Source organism: Suricata suricatta, chromosome 10 (assembly GCF_006229205.1).
Source record: "Suricata suricatta isolate VVHF042 chromosome 10, meerkat_22Aug2017_6uvM2_HiC, whole genome shotgun sequence".
Classification (NCBI taxonomy): domain Eukaryota; kingdom Metazoa; phylum Chordata; class Mammalia; order Carnivora; family Herpestidae; genus Suricata; species Suricata suricatta.
Window position 1 is genome coordinate 95,332,885 of NC_043709.1, and position 16,927 is coordinate 95,349,811.

The 16,927-nt window shown below is 35.2% G+C and overlaps 1 protein-coding gene across 1 annotated transcript in view; it reads right to left on the minus strand.

Moving 5' to 3' along the window:
• Positions 1 to 9,554, minus strand: part of KLRF1 (killer cell lectin like receptor F1) — a 12,980-nt gene extending 3,426 nt beyond the window's left edge. The window contains 5 exon segments of the mRNA XM_029955551.1: positions 1,065 to 1,094; positions 1,097 to 1,213; positions 3,120 to 3,218; positions 8,686 to 8,795; positions 9,391 to 9,554. Coding sequence (XP_029811411.1) covers positions 1,065 to 1,094; positions 1,097 to 1,213; positions 3,120 to 3,218; positions 8,686 to 8,795; positions 9,391 to 9,473 — 439 coding nt within the window. The 5' untranslated portion in view covers positions 9,474 to 9,554.
• Positions 9,555 to 16,927: the final 7,373 nt, after the last annotated feature.

Here is a 16,927-nt window from a genome sequence, read left to right on the forward strand (position 1 = left end):
CCGCGCCGCCGCCGCCGCTGCAGCGCTGCCGCTGCAGCGCTGCCCCTGCTTCCCCGCCGCCGAGATGGCTTAGGGCTGGAAGCTGTTAACTTCTTTTGCACCACCCGGATTTGGGATTCCGGGTACCCAGCAGTTATCCATGGAGTGGGTCCCTCTCTCCAAGCGCGGCCAAATGTTCTTTACCTCTTCCCCAGAGACAGTACTATGAGCCTGTTCAGACTCTCTGTCTCTTCCCTTTGTCTCTTGGGCTCTGCGCGCGCTTGCCCCGTGTTGGGCTGGGGATCCTGCCTCCCCTGTCCTTCCCGGGCTGGCCCGTTTTCAGATCTCACCAGTTTGCACTCACTCAGGTATCCTTGAGGTTCTATTCTTTCTGGAGTCCGTATTTTCTCCTTCTGCTTTTGCAGATGAGAGTAATATCCTTCTCAGTTCGATCGATGGGGCAGATGGAGTTTACAGAGCTCCCTTCCTCTCCGCCATCTTGGCTCCCCCCTCACTTTATATTTTAAAACAAAATAAGTAAGAGACAAAAATAGTTATTATAGCTTATTTATACACTGCCATATAATCTCAGTTAATTTTCTGTATTTATATGTCTCAATCTGATTATAATTCGTGAAGGGAAGAGCCTATTTGTTTTGTTCTTTTTAAAATTTTTTTTAATATTTATTTTTGAGAGAGAGAGAGAGACAGAGAAAAGAGAAAGAGACAGAACGTGAGCATGGGAGGGGCAGAGATAAAGGGAGACACAGAATCTGAAGCAGGCTCCAGGCTCTGAGCTGTCAGCACAGAGCCAGACATGAGGCTTGAACCCACCGAATGTGAGATTATGACCTGAGCTGAAGCCGGATGCTTAACTGACTGAGCCACCCAGAAGCCCCTGTTTTTTTTCTTTTTTACAGCTATCTTCCCACTGAAAACAGAATAATCTATTATACATATATGAGGCCTTAAATGAAAAATAGATATATCAAATCTTTGTTAATCTATTGCATACCTGTTAAGATTTTTCAAACTTCAAAAGCCAAAACAATTAAATCAAGGTAAGCCAAAGCCTTGCTAGATACCTGTATGGTCTGTAGCTTTTGAACCACAGTGGTGTGGTTACTTATATTTCCTCTTGTGCCATTATTCATTTTTGGGTTTCCAATGTCATCATGTTGGGTGAGATTCAAATTATGTCCTTTTTGACATTTTTGCAATACTCCCTGAGAAACTTAAAACCAGGATTATTTTACCATAGGGTAATATCTTTTCTGTGCAATGTTTCAGAGACAAATTCTTGGAATGTTCTTGATGATTGGAACAAGAAATCTCTGAAGGGGTAACTAGAAAGCTTCTTATTTTCATGTTCATTTAATGAAAAACAACTTCACATATGACACAATTTATTTATTTACAAAATACATATTTACTGAGGATCTATTCTGTGCCAGGCATTGCCCTAAGAACTGGTGGTATGGTAGTAAATCAAGCAATCTTCCTGCTCTAAAAAGTCTGTATGCTCTTGCCATGCTTTCTTAATGTTTTGCTGAAACCTATGATACTGTGTTTAACTAATTCTACCATAATTACTTATTTAGAATCTATTTCTTTCATTAGAGATCCCTAATTCTGATTATGCCTTTTGCGGGGGTTGCAGTGGAAATTTGTAGTAACACTTGGGGAATTGCTGGGAGCCACACCGGCCTCTCTGGATGACACAGTCACAGCGAGGAAATGGCAGACATTTGTCCAGCTCCTGCCATGGAAGTGAAACTGGCATCTGCTTCTGCTACTGTCTCATATTGGGAATGAGCCTGCTGTTATTGACCAGGCCTCACAATATTCCAAATCAGACCGATATTCCCCACACAGATACCTCATAAGAAAAAGCATATTCCTGCCCCTAAAAGGAGATTTTAGATCAAAGCACTGTAACTGTTTGTTAAAAGGCTCTTCTAATGAGCCTTGCATACCCAAGAGGTAAATAATAAGGGGGGTTAAGAACACAAGAGTTACAATTAACTCTGGCCTGGAAAAAAAGAGCCTAACTTAGAGATAAGAAACAGACAAGGCCTGGACATAAGTTACTACTTACACCTTTGCTAATTGGTGATGTATAGCAGTTCCTTCCCTAAAGCCTACATTCTACAAATACCCTCCCTTGTACTGATATCTGTTATGAGGATGGATAAGAAAATAATTAAGACAAAAACCCAGGTGCAAGGCTAACAAACATAGGGCCACCATTGTGCTTACATCAAAGAAAAGGCTTTCTCAAGCAACTTGTTAACAAGCATTCTTTCTCTTGTGGTTAATGAGCCAGATAAAATAACTCCTAGCCTATCTATATATCACTCAACCTATGACTTAATCTGAGAGTCATTGATTTAAACAAATGTGTATGTTATCTGTTTTTCATCCTGTTATCTTCTTAGTTGTGAAATTTACTACTTCACTGTAATTGGGGTAGTTCTGCAAGAATGCCTTTGTAAAACCTGTTTCTGTACACTTTCCAAAACATCTTGTCACAGAGATTTATCCATCATAAAAATTCCATTCTTTGATGTCATGGTATCGTTTGACCTATAAATAAAGACACCAAAACCGGCAGGACGAAGATGCCTGCCTGGTGATCAGAAAGAAACTTGAGGTTCTCTCATCACTCTCTTGTGTTTCCATCCTTCAGGGAACCCTGGACCTACTGGAGCTGGACTCTGGCAGGGTATAGTAGTAGTTCAGTCATTTGTTGGACAAAAAATAAACTAAATATAAACTTAGGTAAGACATATAAATATTTTTAAGAAAAATAATGGAATTCTATTTATTCACAGGTTTCTAAGAAATGTAAATATATGGTTTCCAAATACATATTTCACACACACACACACACACACACACACACACACACATTTTCTTCCTATTAGACTGCACACCTCTTGAGAACAATATATTCATCTGATTTGACTACATATTAAATGCATTACTATGGAGAATAATATACAGCTTTATACACAGTAGTTTCTAATTAAGCCTTTGTTAACCTAACAGAAAATCAATACGTGTATGAATAAATATGAAAAGAGTAGCAAGAAAAAAAGAAATATTTCCATATTTTTATTTAAAATCTTTCAACTTACCCAATAAAGACAGGGAGATCAAAGTCAAAACCAGAATACCATTTATTGTTCCAGATATCCCCAATAATATCTTATACCAGTGCAGCATCACAGAAGAACCTGAGGGATTAATCAAATGGATTACCTTAGAAAAGTACATTTCTAAGAAGTGAAAGCAACTGTAAGAATAGGATTGTAAATAATAATGGTTTTAAATTTCAAATGATATCAGGCAATCAGAAACTCAAAACCTAAATAAATAGAAAAATATGTATCTATTTTATTTAGTAATAGTAGCATTACATGGTTAGAACTATGATGCATGTTATATTAAATCTTATGAAATTGCTGATATTTGACATAACTGACCAGTGGAATAAAGAATTTTAATGTATACACCTAATAATTCCCCAAGCACTCATGCATGTGCACACACACACACACACACACACTCATTTGTGCATGTGCACTTACAGATACACCATATATATCCACACAAATATATACTTTCCAATTAATAGATTTGGTTTAATGTAATCATATTCATAAGTCATTCAACCCATCTCATTTACTAAGCAAGTAATACAAATCGAAGCTAAATACGACTCCTGGTACCTGCTATTTTAATCTAAGAAAATCTTAAAATCTTTTCTAACTTATGTAATAATGATGCTTCAGCTTCTCTTTAGATGGTAAATTCCTTAAGAGTGACTACTGTTTTCTTTTTCATATGTATGAAAATATTCATTTTATCTTTCATACACTACTAGGCTTATGGTAAGATGTGTATTCAGTGATGGCTATTATCAACAAACTGATATAATACAGAAAGTAAATAGTTTCATCCAGTGCCTCAAGCATATATGTTGCTATTTTTCTCAACCTCATTAAAAAGGACTTAGGTTGGTGGATATTAGCATGTAATTATATTAGCAATTAGTTTATACCTAATAAATAAACATCTATATTTGGCACAATAGTTTATGTCATCAATGATAATTTTTGCAAATGCATCAAAATAATTGATAAGAAGCCATTCCCATAACTATGATCATCCTTATTGTTCAGTCAATAAATTGAGTTATAAATACTGAAATTCATATTCCAGATACCCTTTAAACTTGTGAGAATAAAAACACCACTGAACTCTGTCAAGAAAGAACGTCATAAACCATATAATATAAAACAGTATGTCAGAAAAATAATACACAGTTTTTATCTTTTCATAATATTGACAAGACAGTAAAATAAGATTCATTATATTCATTCAATTAATCAGTTCCTTGCATTTCCAAGATTATTTTTTAATATTTTGGTATATTAAAATTATCATTAAAAATTCAAAGTATTCAACATATGTAATAAAATGTCATTTATTCACTTAAGAAAATCAAACACATGATTATCAGAAAACATAAGGAGAAAGGGTGCAGAAGCCTCCTCAAATTCAACTCAGACTCAATTATTTCTTCTAAGCATCATGGCAAGAGTTTCACAGTATGAATTTGAGGCATATTGAAGTTTATAATTTCGGAGGAAATAAAATTTTCATTATCTTGTGTTTTCTCCTGTTGAGAAATTGTAGAGAATTCTCTTGCACAGAATTTAATTTACATTAGAAAATAAAAATAAAAATAATTTTAAAAATCCATAATCAATCATTCCTAAGTGTCCACACAAAAATCTTAAATATATTATTAGTAGACCAAACATACCATGACCATGGTGAATTTATCCTAGGAATACAAGGGCCATTCAAGAGTAAGAAATTCGTTTTGTCTTATTAATAGATCTAGAGAGAAATGTATCATCTCAATAGTTGTAAAAAAATGCAATTGATAAAACCCAACAACTTTATGCTAGAAAATAAAACAGGAATTGATCAATACTTGTTCAATATGCACAATAGTAACAGTTTTTTTGTTTTTTGTTTTTTGTTTTTTTTGTCTAATGAAGTTAATTGAGGAGCACTAGAAGTTTTCCACAGACATTAGGAAAATATTAATTAACTCATATAAAGGTTAAAGGGGGAAAAGTCCTAAAAATAACTATAGATAACAGCAAATTGTTATTGAATATAAAAGAGGTAAAATGTGACATCGAAAATGTAAAAGATGAGCATTAAAGAGTTTTTGAATGCAATTGAAATTATGTTATCAATGTAAAATAGACTGTTATATCTATATGTTTTACAGAAGTGGACGGAAACCACAACGCTAAGCCTACACATTAGATGCACCCATTAAAAACAGAAGGAACCAAAGCATAACACTGTGAAAAGCCAACTCACAAAGGAAAGCAGCAAGAAAAAAAGAAAAGAATAAAGGAATTACAAAACAGCCAAATAACGGGTAATAAGATGGCATTTCATATCAAGAATTATACTAATTATAAATGCATTAGCTACTCTAATCAAAAGACATGGAGTGGTGGGATAGATTAAAAAAACAAAACAGTGCACAACTACATGCTGTATACCAGAGACTCACTTCTTTCAGGATGCACATAGGCTCCAAAAGAAGGGATAGAAAAAGATATTCTATGCAAATGGAGACTAAAAGAAAGCAGAGATAGCTACAATATAGACATTAAGTCAAAAACTGCAGTAAGAGACAGAGAAGGTCATCATATAATGATAAAGGGGTCAATTTATCAAGAGGCTATAATAGTCACAAATATGTATGTACCCAACATCAAAGTGGCTAAATACATTATGCAAATATTAACAGATGTGAAAGGAAGATATAGACAACAATGCAGTAATAATAGAGGACTTCAACATCTCACAGTCAACAATGGATAGACCATCCAAACAAAAAATCACTATAAAAATGTGGGACTTGAACTATTACTTTAGACCAAATGCATCTAATAGGCATGCACAGAACATTCCACCCAATAAGAAAAGAATACATGTTCTTCTCAAATGCACAGACAACATCCTCCAGGATAAATTATATGATAGGTTACCAAAAAAAAGTCATGACAAATTTAAGAAGATTGAAATCATATAAAAGAATTTTTTTTCCAGTGACAATGGTATGAAGCTAGAAATCAAGACAGGAGGGTAGCTGGAAAATTTACAAATATGTTAAATTAAGCAACACACTCCTGAACAAATAATGAGTCAAAGAAAAAATCAAAAGGAAAAAATTTTTAAATCTTGAAACAAACATGAAAATACAGCACACCAAAACTTATGGTACACAGCAGAAGTACTTCTAAGAGACATGTTTATATTTATAAATACCAATTACATTGATATAAAAAGAAAGATCTCAAATAAACCATCTAAATTTAAACCACAAGGAACCAGAGGGTGGAAAAAATAAGGAAGAGGGAGAAAATATTTGAAAATCTATATCTTATCTGATAAAGGGTCAGCATTCAAAATATATAAGGAACTCATACAATTTATACAACTAAATTGCAAAAAAAACCCACAAAAAAAACCCTTATTTTAAAAAGGGCAGAGGATCTGAATAAACTGTTTTCCAAAGAAGACATACAAATGACCAAGTACATGAAAAGTTGTACAACATCACTAATCATTAGGGAAATGCAAACAATACCATAATGAGATATTACCTCATGACTGTTAGAATGGCTAACAAAAAAAGATAGCATGTGTTGGTGAGGGTGTAGAGAACTTTGAACCCTTGCACACTGTTGGTGAGAATACAAAATGGTGCATTCGCTATTGGAAACAGTAGAGCTACCATACGATTCAACAATCCCACTTCTGGGTACACCAAAAGAATTGAAGTCAGTATTTATTTTGTGGGACTAGAACTCATGAAACGTGAGATCATGACTTTGGCTGAAATCAGGAGTCAGATGCTTAATAGAATGAGCCACCCAGGTGCCCCACTGAAGTCAGTATTTTTAAAAGATGTTTGCCACTATTATATTCATCATGGTATAAAATGGTACAATCATGTGGAGAGATATCTGGGGGAAAACTAGCAAAATTATATGAGTATTTGCATTGGCATCTAGCAATCTCTCTTCTACAAATATATTCCGCTGATATATTGGCAAAATATGAAAAGACATATGTGCAAGAAATTGTAGGGCTTTTTATAATAAGAATACAATAGAAAAATAATGCAAAACATCTTATATGTCCAATAATGGAACTAGTGAAACAAACTAAGGTACATCCACTTAATAGAGAAATATTGGGCTGTATGTAGGATTGAAGTGTCTGGGAAGAGAGAGCAGAGTAAAAGCAAAAGATGGAAGTTGGATTTTGGGGAGCTGGAGATCCCTGGAAGTACCTTGCTTACCTAGACTTGACTTTGAAAATATATAAATGTTTTAAATTATTATAAAATAATTATAATTATATTGTATAACACTCATTACATATATTATTATGATTGCACAGTAAGTCGAAGTGAAAAAAAGTGATCCCTAAAAATAAAATGGAAAATGAAGTAAAGGGCCTTAACTGGATAGTAATTTAGTGACTTAACCATGGAGGGGAATTATTTCAAGCAATTTTATTTATTTTTAATTTTTTTAATGTTTATTCATTTTTTAGAGCTAGAGAGCACAAGTTGGTGGGGGTTGGGGGGAGGGTGGGCAGGGAGAGAGGCAGAGAGGGAGACACAGAATCTGAAACAGGCACCAGACTCTGAGCTGTCAGCACAGAGCTAGACGCGGAGCTCAAACTACAGACCATGAGATCATGACCTGAGCCAAAGTCGAGTGCTTAACTGACTGAGCTCTCCAGGCCTCTCTAAGCAATTTTATTTATTTATTTATTTTTATTTTATTTTATTTTATTTTATTTTATATTTTTTAACAAGCAAAACAAGTACTACAATGTAAAAATATTTTAAAAAAAAGACAACCCTCTCACATGCATAAATGAAAGATTGCACACAAAGAACTCACATCTTTTCAAGCTTTAATAGTAAATATTCTGCTACTATGTATTAAATACTGCATCGTTTGCCCAAGCTAAGATGAAACCACATCATAAATCAATAAGCATTTTGCATTTCTTTAATTATCTACTCAGTCATGCCTACTGCACCTCTAAACATTTCATTAAATCCAATTATACAGCAAACACTCCCAAAATAAACTTAGATTGTATTGCAGTTTCACTTAACAGTATATAAAATGCTGTGTTGTGACAGGTATCAACTATCCATTAGATACTGAATCAATTTTTCTTAAGCACTGCTAACTGCTTGCTTTTCTTGAAGCTAGATCATTCTGAAAGTTTCCTGTTAGACCTATGAGTGCAATAAGCAATTTTAAAACATAATGTGACCGTGCATGTCTAATGGAATATATTCTAAGGGCAAAAAAGAAAAACCTGCAGAAACACCTTAATCTGCGTTAAATAACAATATTATTAGTAATTCTATTTCTACTGTGCTTCTCAAACTTTAGATAGTAGCAAAAAAGTAATTTCTTATTTTTATTGCCACAAAGATATTGAGTAAAAAATATGCAAATACATAATCACAAAATTAAGTAGAACCCGGTGTATAATGACAGGACTTAAATTGTCAGTTAGACTCAAATGTATGTTATACCCCAAGGTTTGCTAAATATAAGCAAACTTTACTATCAGCAAAGGATACACTTATTGGTATAGGATGAATATCAGCAGAAGCCACTTCAATAACTAGGAGTTGTTCATTATTATTTGCAGTCATATTATTTGCAGATGTCACTCTGAAACCAAAATGTGTTTTGATACAAAAAAAAAGCTGCACCAAAACACATTTTGGTTTCAGAGTGACATCTACAAACAGTGTGAAAAAAAAACTTCCACAGAAGAGCCATTGCATTTTGTGGTCTTTTGGGTCAATATCTCTATTTTCCAAAATGAAATTATCCACCTGGTAAAAAAAACACTTTAAGTTTTTTGACAAGCTGAATTATAAACTAGTACTAAAGATCCCATTTTTATGAATGATAAGAAGGTGGATGGTTGGAGCTAAATATTCATTTTATTTTTATTAATTTTAATTGATTGTGTATTTTTCCTGAAAATGTCCTAAGGAAATTATAGGCCACAAAATTTTACTTCAAAAACAAGTAATTGTTGCCTCACCTTGATAAATGAGAGAGACAGACAGACAGACAGACAGAGAAATAGAGAGACAGAAAAAACAAGACAGGGAGAGACACAGAAAGAAGGAAGCACCAAAAAATAAAATAGTCCAAGAACAGTAAAGAGTAGAATATTGGAAATTATTGTCCACATTCATATTCCTATATTAGCCATACCAATCAGAAAAAAAGGGAAAAAAACAGAATTCCATACCTAAGTTTAAGTTGGGATGTTTGGATAGAACTCCTTTTTTTCAATTGCAAATTCAGTGTCATGTATCCTTCTTCATCTTGCATCTTCAATGTGGGGGAATATATGTGGGTATATGTGGATGTGTTCTTTTATTAAATATGATATACAATAAGAAAAATAATAAATCTGCTGCTATTCAGAGCTCGTCATCAAATTGTCCACTCAGGGTACAGACAAGGATGCACAGTTTCATCTATTGGTGAAAACCTCAAAGGAAATGTTTCTTTTTTTTTTTTTTAGCTGATTTCTCATGACCTAGATAACACATAACTTCTCAACTGTCCACCACATATTGAATTTAACATCACATAGGATTTTTTTAAAAATGTTTCCTGATAAACCCATAAAGTCAAGGATATGGAAATTATACCCCTTTCAGAGCTGAGTTCTTTTGGTTTAGTTATAACACATGAATTTGAGCTACATTTCCTAATATAGTGATATTTGATTTAACAGAATAGCTTGCAATTACCTAACACTTAAATTTCCTGACCCTAAGACAACATCATGATAACACATCATGCCAATAACTTAATAATATAATTTGAAGAAAAATACTAGCAACTTTCAACATTCTAAATACATCACAAACATGAAAAAAATGGAGGGGGGGAGAATTTAGGAAAGAAACCATATTTTTCAATGACTTTTTCTTGTATTTGAACAGCACGCCCAATATTCACAAGGCAGAACAAAGATTTCAGATTTTTTTCTCTTAGCTTTAGTGAGGTCTAGTTTATATACCGTAAAATTCAGTCCTGGTAAGAACATGATTGGATGACTTTTAGAAAATATATAGATGTGTGCAACCATCACCCAAATCCAGTTTTGAAACTTTCTTATCCCTCTAAAATGTTCTCTCAGGCTCAATCTAAAAAGAGTAATACAATTGTGGAAACATTAATTTTATAAATTGAGATGAAGTTTAATATTTTGGTGCATAAATCCCAAATGTTTGGCAATTGTAGCAAACCCATAGCTTTCCACCAGAAGATGTCACTGGTGAGACAGAAAATTAAGGAAGGTGAGCTGAGTAGAGCAAGTGCCCTTGACTGGAGAACAGTCAGTCTTGGTCTCAGAGAGGGGATCCAGGGCCATTAACCCTGACCCTATCTCATTCCTCTGCCTTCCTGCCCCCAAATCCATTGTCTAAAGGCAAGTGCAAGCCACACGGCAAAGTTGTGTCCACAGGTCAATCTCCTGGGGCAAAGAATGAGATGTAGAAGGTGGGCAGTGGAGAGGGGCAAGCTAATGGTACCTGTACAATTGTCCTTTTGAATTTACTAGTGACTTAATGATAATCTTATTTGATTTTTTACAGTTACAGAAGGACTATTTTGTCTAAAAATTCATATTATATTCCTACTATACATATTCTAGCTAGAGTCCTCAACTTTTGGCTTATTTATCAATCCTTGGGTGGACAACATGGATTTCAATCAGCCTCTTTCCTCAGACATCCTGGAACTTATTAAATGGATACCTGTAAAATTATCTGGACAGTAAGAATGAAAGCTATAGATGCTCAAGTAAAAAGATCCTCCCCTATCATGGCTGATTTTATTAATACCTCCACTGAATGCCCAGCCTGTCAAGGGCAAAGACCAAAGAACACAATGTCCAAAGGAAACCAGCCAATGACCTGATGGCAGATCTATTACTTAATCATCTTCCATCATGGATTGCATAGTGCTTTGTGTTTGTAAGAATAATTACAAATTTTTGGAGCAGATTTGACTTCTGTACCCATAATACTTCCGCTAGGGTCACCGTTCACAAAGTTACAGAATATCTCATTTGTTGTTATGACTCTCCACACAATCTTGCATTTGACATTTTGCAGAAAAGTTTGGTAATTAGTTCGTGCTTGAAGAACTTACTTTACTTAACTATAAGTAACCTGCTGGGCAGGATGCTGAAATGACTTCCTAAAGGGCACACTAGTGACACCAGCTGGTGCCGTAAACAGAGCATACAGGTTTGTGAATCAAAGCATGAAGTTAGGATTCACATTAAAAGTGCCCCCCTCCCATTGTTATACCTCATTTCTTCCATATGAAGAAAATAATTCTTCCTTTACCCAAGGAATTGTTTTTACATTTTCAAGATTTTATTTAAATTCTAGTTAGTTACCATATAGCATAATATTAGTTTCACGTGTACAATATAGTGATTGATCACATCCACCACCCGGTGCTCACTGCAGTTGAACTCCTTAATCCTTACCTCCTAATTTAACCCAAGATCTTGGGGGTTTTTTTAAATTTTTTTAATGTTTTATTTTTATTTGTGAGAGAGAAAGACAGCGTGAGGAGGGGAATGTCAGAGAGAGAGAGGGAGACACACAGAATCCAAAGACAGGCTCCAGGTTGTGAGCTAGCTGTCAGCATAGAGCCTGACGTGAGCCTCGAACCCATGAATCGTGAGATCATGACCTGAGCCAAAGTCAGACGCTTAACCTACTGAGCCACCCAGGCGCCTCCCCAGGATCTTGTTCTTGTTGGGTGTGGAGAATCTAATGCCCAAAGGAAGACTGTTCTAATAAGGAACATGATCAAAGGCCTCATGAATTAGAAGCTAAGACTTCCTTTTTTGCATTTGTGCCTTCTCAATCATTGAAACAAAAAGCAGAGAACAGTGTCACTGCAATTGGGTTACTGTTACACAGGGTGGTTAGGAGAACTATGCCTGGAAGCCAGGAGATTTCTAAAAGCAAGTTTTATTACCATTTCCCCTGATAGTTCTGGTAAATGAAATGCTGGGCCAACACAATAGAAATACCACCAAGAACTTAGATCCTAGATAATGATAATCTGGGTTTTTATATGAGGGGCACACTTTGTACAACTAGATTGACAGAGAATAAAGGAAAAGGAACTCAAAATGGATAATGATCTGTGCCTTGTCTCCTGTGCCTGGAGTGGCAGGTGTCTGCTGATTGAGAAACTGACCTCAATGATTCAATAGGACTAGAGATTCCATTTATGGCTTAAATATAATCATCCTAGATGTAGGTTGCTCCTAGGTTGCAAAGTCCTGTTGTCAAATCTTCTCTGAGTTAGTATAGTGATGATAAATAAATCAAGTTGAGAAGTTATTGTTGTTCCCACAAAGGATTTTTGGGTTTATTATAATAACTGGCTTTCTAAACTTAACTTAGAATCTAGTATATTAGAAAATTTGTATGATTTAAGATTTGCCATGCCAAGCTAATCTGAATGAACAGTTTCTGTAATTTCTGTTATTTACCTTCAAAGTTTATACTAAAATGTGTTTTTCGTATTGTGGAAATATGTAAAAAACTCTAAAGTGTCACATTATAAGATTATTATATTATTTTGGGCACCTGGGTGGCTCAGTCAGTTGAGTGTATAACTTGGGCTCAGGTCATGATCTTGCAGTCCGTGAATTCAAGCCTTGCATCGGACTCTGTGCTGACAGCTCAGAGCCTGGAGCCTGCTTCAGGTTCTGTGTCTCCCTCTCTCTCTGCCCCTCCTTTGCTTGCACTCTGTCTCTCTGTCTCTGTCTCTGTCTCTGTCTCTCTCTCTCTCTCTCTGTCTCTCTCTCTCAAAAAAATATTAAAAAAATTCAAAAGATTATTATAATATTTATTAAAGCTGCTGCAAAGGTCTTAAAAATAATTGATACACCGGAATTCATTAAAACTAAAAATGGCTCTAGCAAAGATGTTGTCAAAAGAATGATGAGGGCAAGCCACTGATTAGGAGAAAATATTTCCACTTCACATTTAATAAAGGATTGTTTCCAAAATATACAAAGAACCCTTCAAAGTCAACAAGAAACAAAAAGCCTGATTAAAAAGTGAACCTAAGACCTTAACAAATACTTAACTAAAGATACTATGCAGATGGCTAGCAAGCATATGAAAAGCTCCACATTGTATATTATCAAGACAATGTCATTAAACAAGGAGATGCCACTCCACACCTGTTAGAATGGCTCAAATCCAGAACACTGGAAACACAAAATGCTGGCCAAATCATGGAGCCATGGAAACTCTCCTCATGGCTAATTGGATTGCAAAATGGGAAGCCACTTTGAGGGGACAGTTTTAAAGTTCCTTACAAAACTAAAAATGCTCTTACCATACAATCCCACAGTTATGCTCCTTGGTATTTACTCAAAGGAACTGAAAACCATATATCTATGCAAAAGCCTGCATGTGGATGTTTATAACAGCTTGATTTTTATCTGTCAACACTTGGAAGCAACCATGATGTCCTTTAGTAGATGAGTGGATACATAAGCTATACATATATACATATATACCACAACCTTGCTTTCTTTTATTTATAATTTGCATGAAATACCTTTTTCTAACTCTTAACTTTCAGCTTATGTGTGTCCTTAAATCTAAAGTGAGTTTATTTTAGACAGCATACAGTTGGGTCTTTGTTTATCCATTCAAGTACTCTATGGCTTTCTTATTGGAGAGTTTATTACTTACATTTAAATTACATTTAAAGTAATTATTGATAAAGAAGGAATTACTATTGCCATGTTATTCTTTTCTGTTAGTCTGATTATTTTATCTGTATTTTCCTCTCTTGATGTCTGCCTTTGTGTTTTGCTAAGTTTTTGCATGGGTGTGTAAGAACACGAGTCTGAACCAAGCAGACGCCATGACAGGCTTTAAGTTTTTCCTCTAAACTAGAGGGTCCAAGGGTCAGTCTTTCCGGAACCATTAGGCGGTTATACATTACCCGGGGCAGAAGAGACCACTTTGCGGTATCCAATCAGGGAAGGCCAGCTACCTCTCCCCACATTCCTAGGGGTGAGACCTGCAGATGGGAACCTTAGATAGGACCCTGTTACCTAATATTAAAGTTAACCCGATAGTCACCGAACAAGACCCTGAATTTGCTCTGTAATTGGTTAATTTCAAAGATATCCTAAATGTTGTAATTGGGTCCCGCCAAAAGTAACGAACGCTCTGAACAGTGTGTATGGTTAAAGTTGCTGCCAATACTGTTGTACCATTATGATTGGGTCACTGTACCTATGTCACAATTTCTTGTAACTCCCCCTTCCCAAACCCCATAAAAACCCTGCTCAGCCCTTGTTCAGGGCTCTCAGCATGGATCCACTGCGTTGGTGAAGGCTGTGAGACTGAACTTAGACCCGGCGAGCCTAAGCCATAATAATAAATGCCCTTTGCTTTTACATGCGTGACTCGGTCTCCCTGGCGGTTTCTGGTTTTGGGGTGATATTGAAATCTTGGGCATTACGGGTGTGCTTTGATTTCTTTCTCTTGGTGTGTGTTTCATTTCATATTTTTTGGGTTGTGGCTTGAGGTTTACATAAAATATGGTACAGTTGTAACAGTCTATCTTTCATACCACATATCAAAATTTATTGGAAAGCTATGTATTAAAGCCATGTAGTATTTGTGTAAGGATGACAGACCAATGAAAGAGAAAAAGATCTCAGAAACAGGTGCGGGGATATACATACAATATATGACAAAGGTGGCTCTGTGGATCAATGTAGGAAGGATTGAAACTTTAACAAATGATGGTAGTACACCTGGGTATCTACACGTGAAAAAAGGAGGGGAAGCAGGTAGGGTAATGGATGGAATAGACAAAGGGGATTAAGCGTGCATTTATCTTGATGAACACTGAAAAAGGCATACAATGGTTGCATCATTCTATTGTACATCGAAATGAATATACACTGTATGTTAATGATACTTGAATGAAAAGGTCTATGCAAATGCATAATATTGAACTGTTTTAAATGAACTATTTTATTAAATATTTTAAAAATCTATAATAAAACAACACTTTGATTTATAAAATTCCTTAAATAATTTAATACTATATTTTGTAGCTAAAATATGCAGTAAGAAGCTACTTTCCTGATTTCCTATAGCTTTTATTTAATTATTTTCAAAATCTTGATGTATACTTATGGAAGTGACTCATGAAAAGAACAACATTATGCCATAAAGTTTCCAACTGACCTTTTCTGATACAGGAATCAATTCAAGGATTTCGTTATCACTGAACTCAGATACATTAACCGTACTGTAAATGTCCATGTATCTATTAGGTGATGTACTAGTATTTATTCTATATGCCTATTTGATTTATATTAATAATATAAGCAATATGCCTCAAGATGTCACCTTAAGCATCATTTCCTCAAGATCTTCCTTGACAATCCAAACCAGAGTAATTCTGTTATTGTTTTACTTTCTTGATAGCATTTATGTAAATACATCAACAGCAAAAGTGTCTTAAAGACTTAATTAAGATTTGGTTGAGTTTCTGACTCTTGATTTCAGCTTAGGTCTTGCTCTCACAGTTTGTGGGATCAAGCCTCTTGGCAGGCTCTGTGCTGACATCATGGAGCCTACTTGGGATTCTCTTTTTTCCTCTCTCTCTGCCCCTACCCTACTTATGCTCTCTCTTTCTCAAAAAAATAAACTTAAAAAGATTCTTTAAATTAACTTATTTTTGACAGGGACGGTGTGAAGGGGGTCAGGTAGAGCCAGAGGGAGAGAGAGAAAGAGAATCCTAAGCAAGCTCTGCACTGTCAGCACAGAGCCTGATGTGGGGCTGGAACCCATGAACTGTGAGATCATGACCTTAGCCAAAATCGTGAGTTGGACACTTAACTGACTGACCCATGCAGGCACCCCTACTATGAAGTGATTTTGAAATGTATTCCACATGCATTACAGCATTAGAATTTATGATCACACTTTCATGTCAGCTTCAATTGGTATCTCATTTTGAAAATGAAGAAAAGGAACATAAGAGAGATTGTCTTATTTTCCCAAGATAAACCAGGGATGGTGATAATTCGAGGCTAGAACTAAGAGGCCTCAGAATGGTCTTTCCCTCCACATTAGCTTTCCCTACAGTAACAGGAGAAACAACTGATACTACACCCTCTCAAACCTTCATCTTCATCCTCCACAGCCGCAAATACACTGCTCTGCAAACCAGATACTTGCTTACATTAGGCTTTTTTTCTATGTAAAACATGACTTCTAGAATGAAATAAGACCCTCTAGTACTTGTATGTGTCCGGAAGCAATAGATATTACATAATAAAATGCAACGGATGATATAATCTTTGAAAAACTTTACATCATACAATAATGCAAATGTACATGAAAATATAGTAAATACATATGACTGAGCCCTCACATAAAGTAAAAAAAGATGAATTTTAGAAAATGAATTGTGAAGTTCTCTCTTCCTTGTTTTATCTTGCATATCCAAGCCTTTTCTCTTGGTCAGTAAACTCTGATGAGATGGAGCAGGCAGCTCTATTCTGAGTAAGGCTCATTAAGGCTGTTTTCTCTAAAAACAGTTTCTACCATACATGCATTCATTCATTCATTTGCTCAGTGTCAATTTAATATCTAGAATGTTCCAGGTCTTGAAAGTACAATAACTTAAGAATAATATCAAATTATTAAGAAAGTAAATATCAGATCAACAATAGAATTTATACTGAGCTA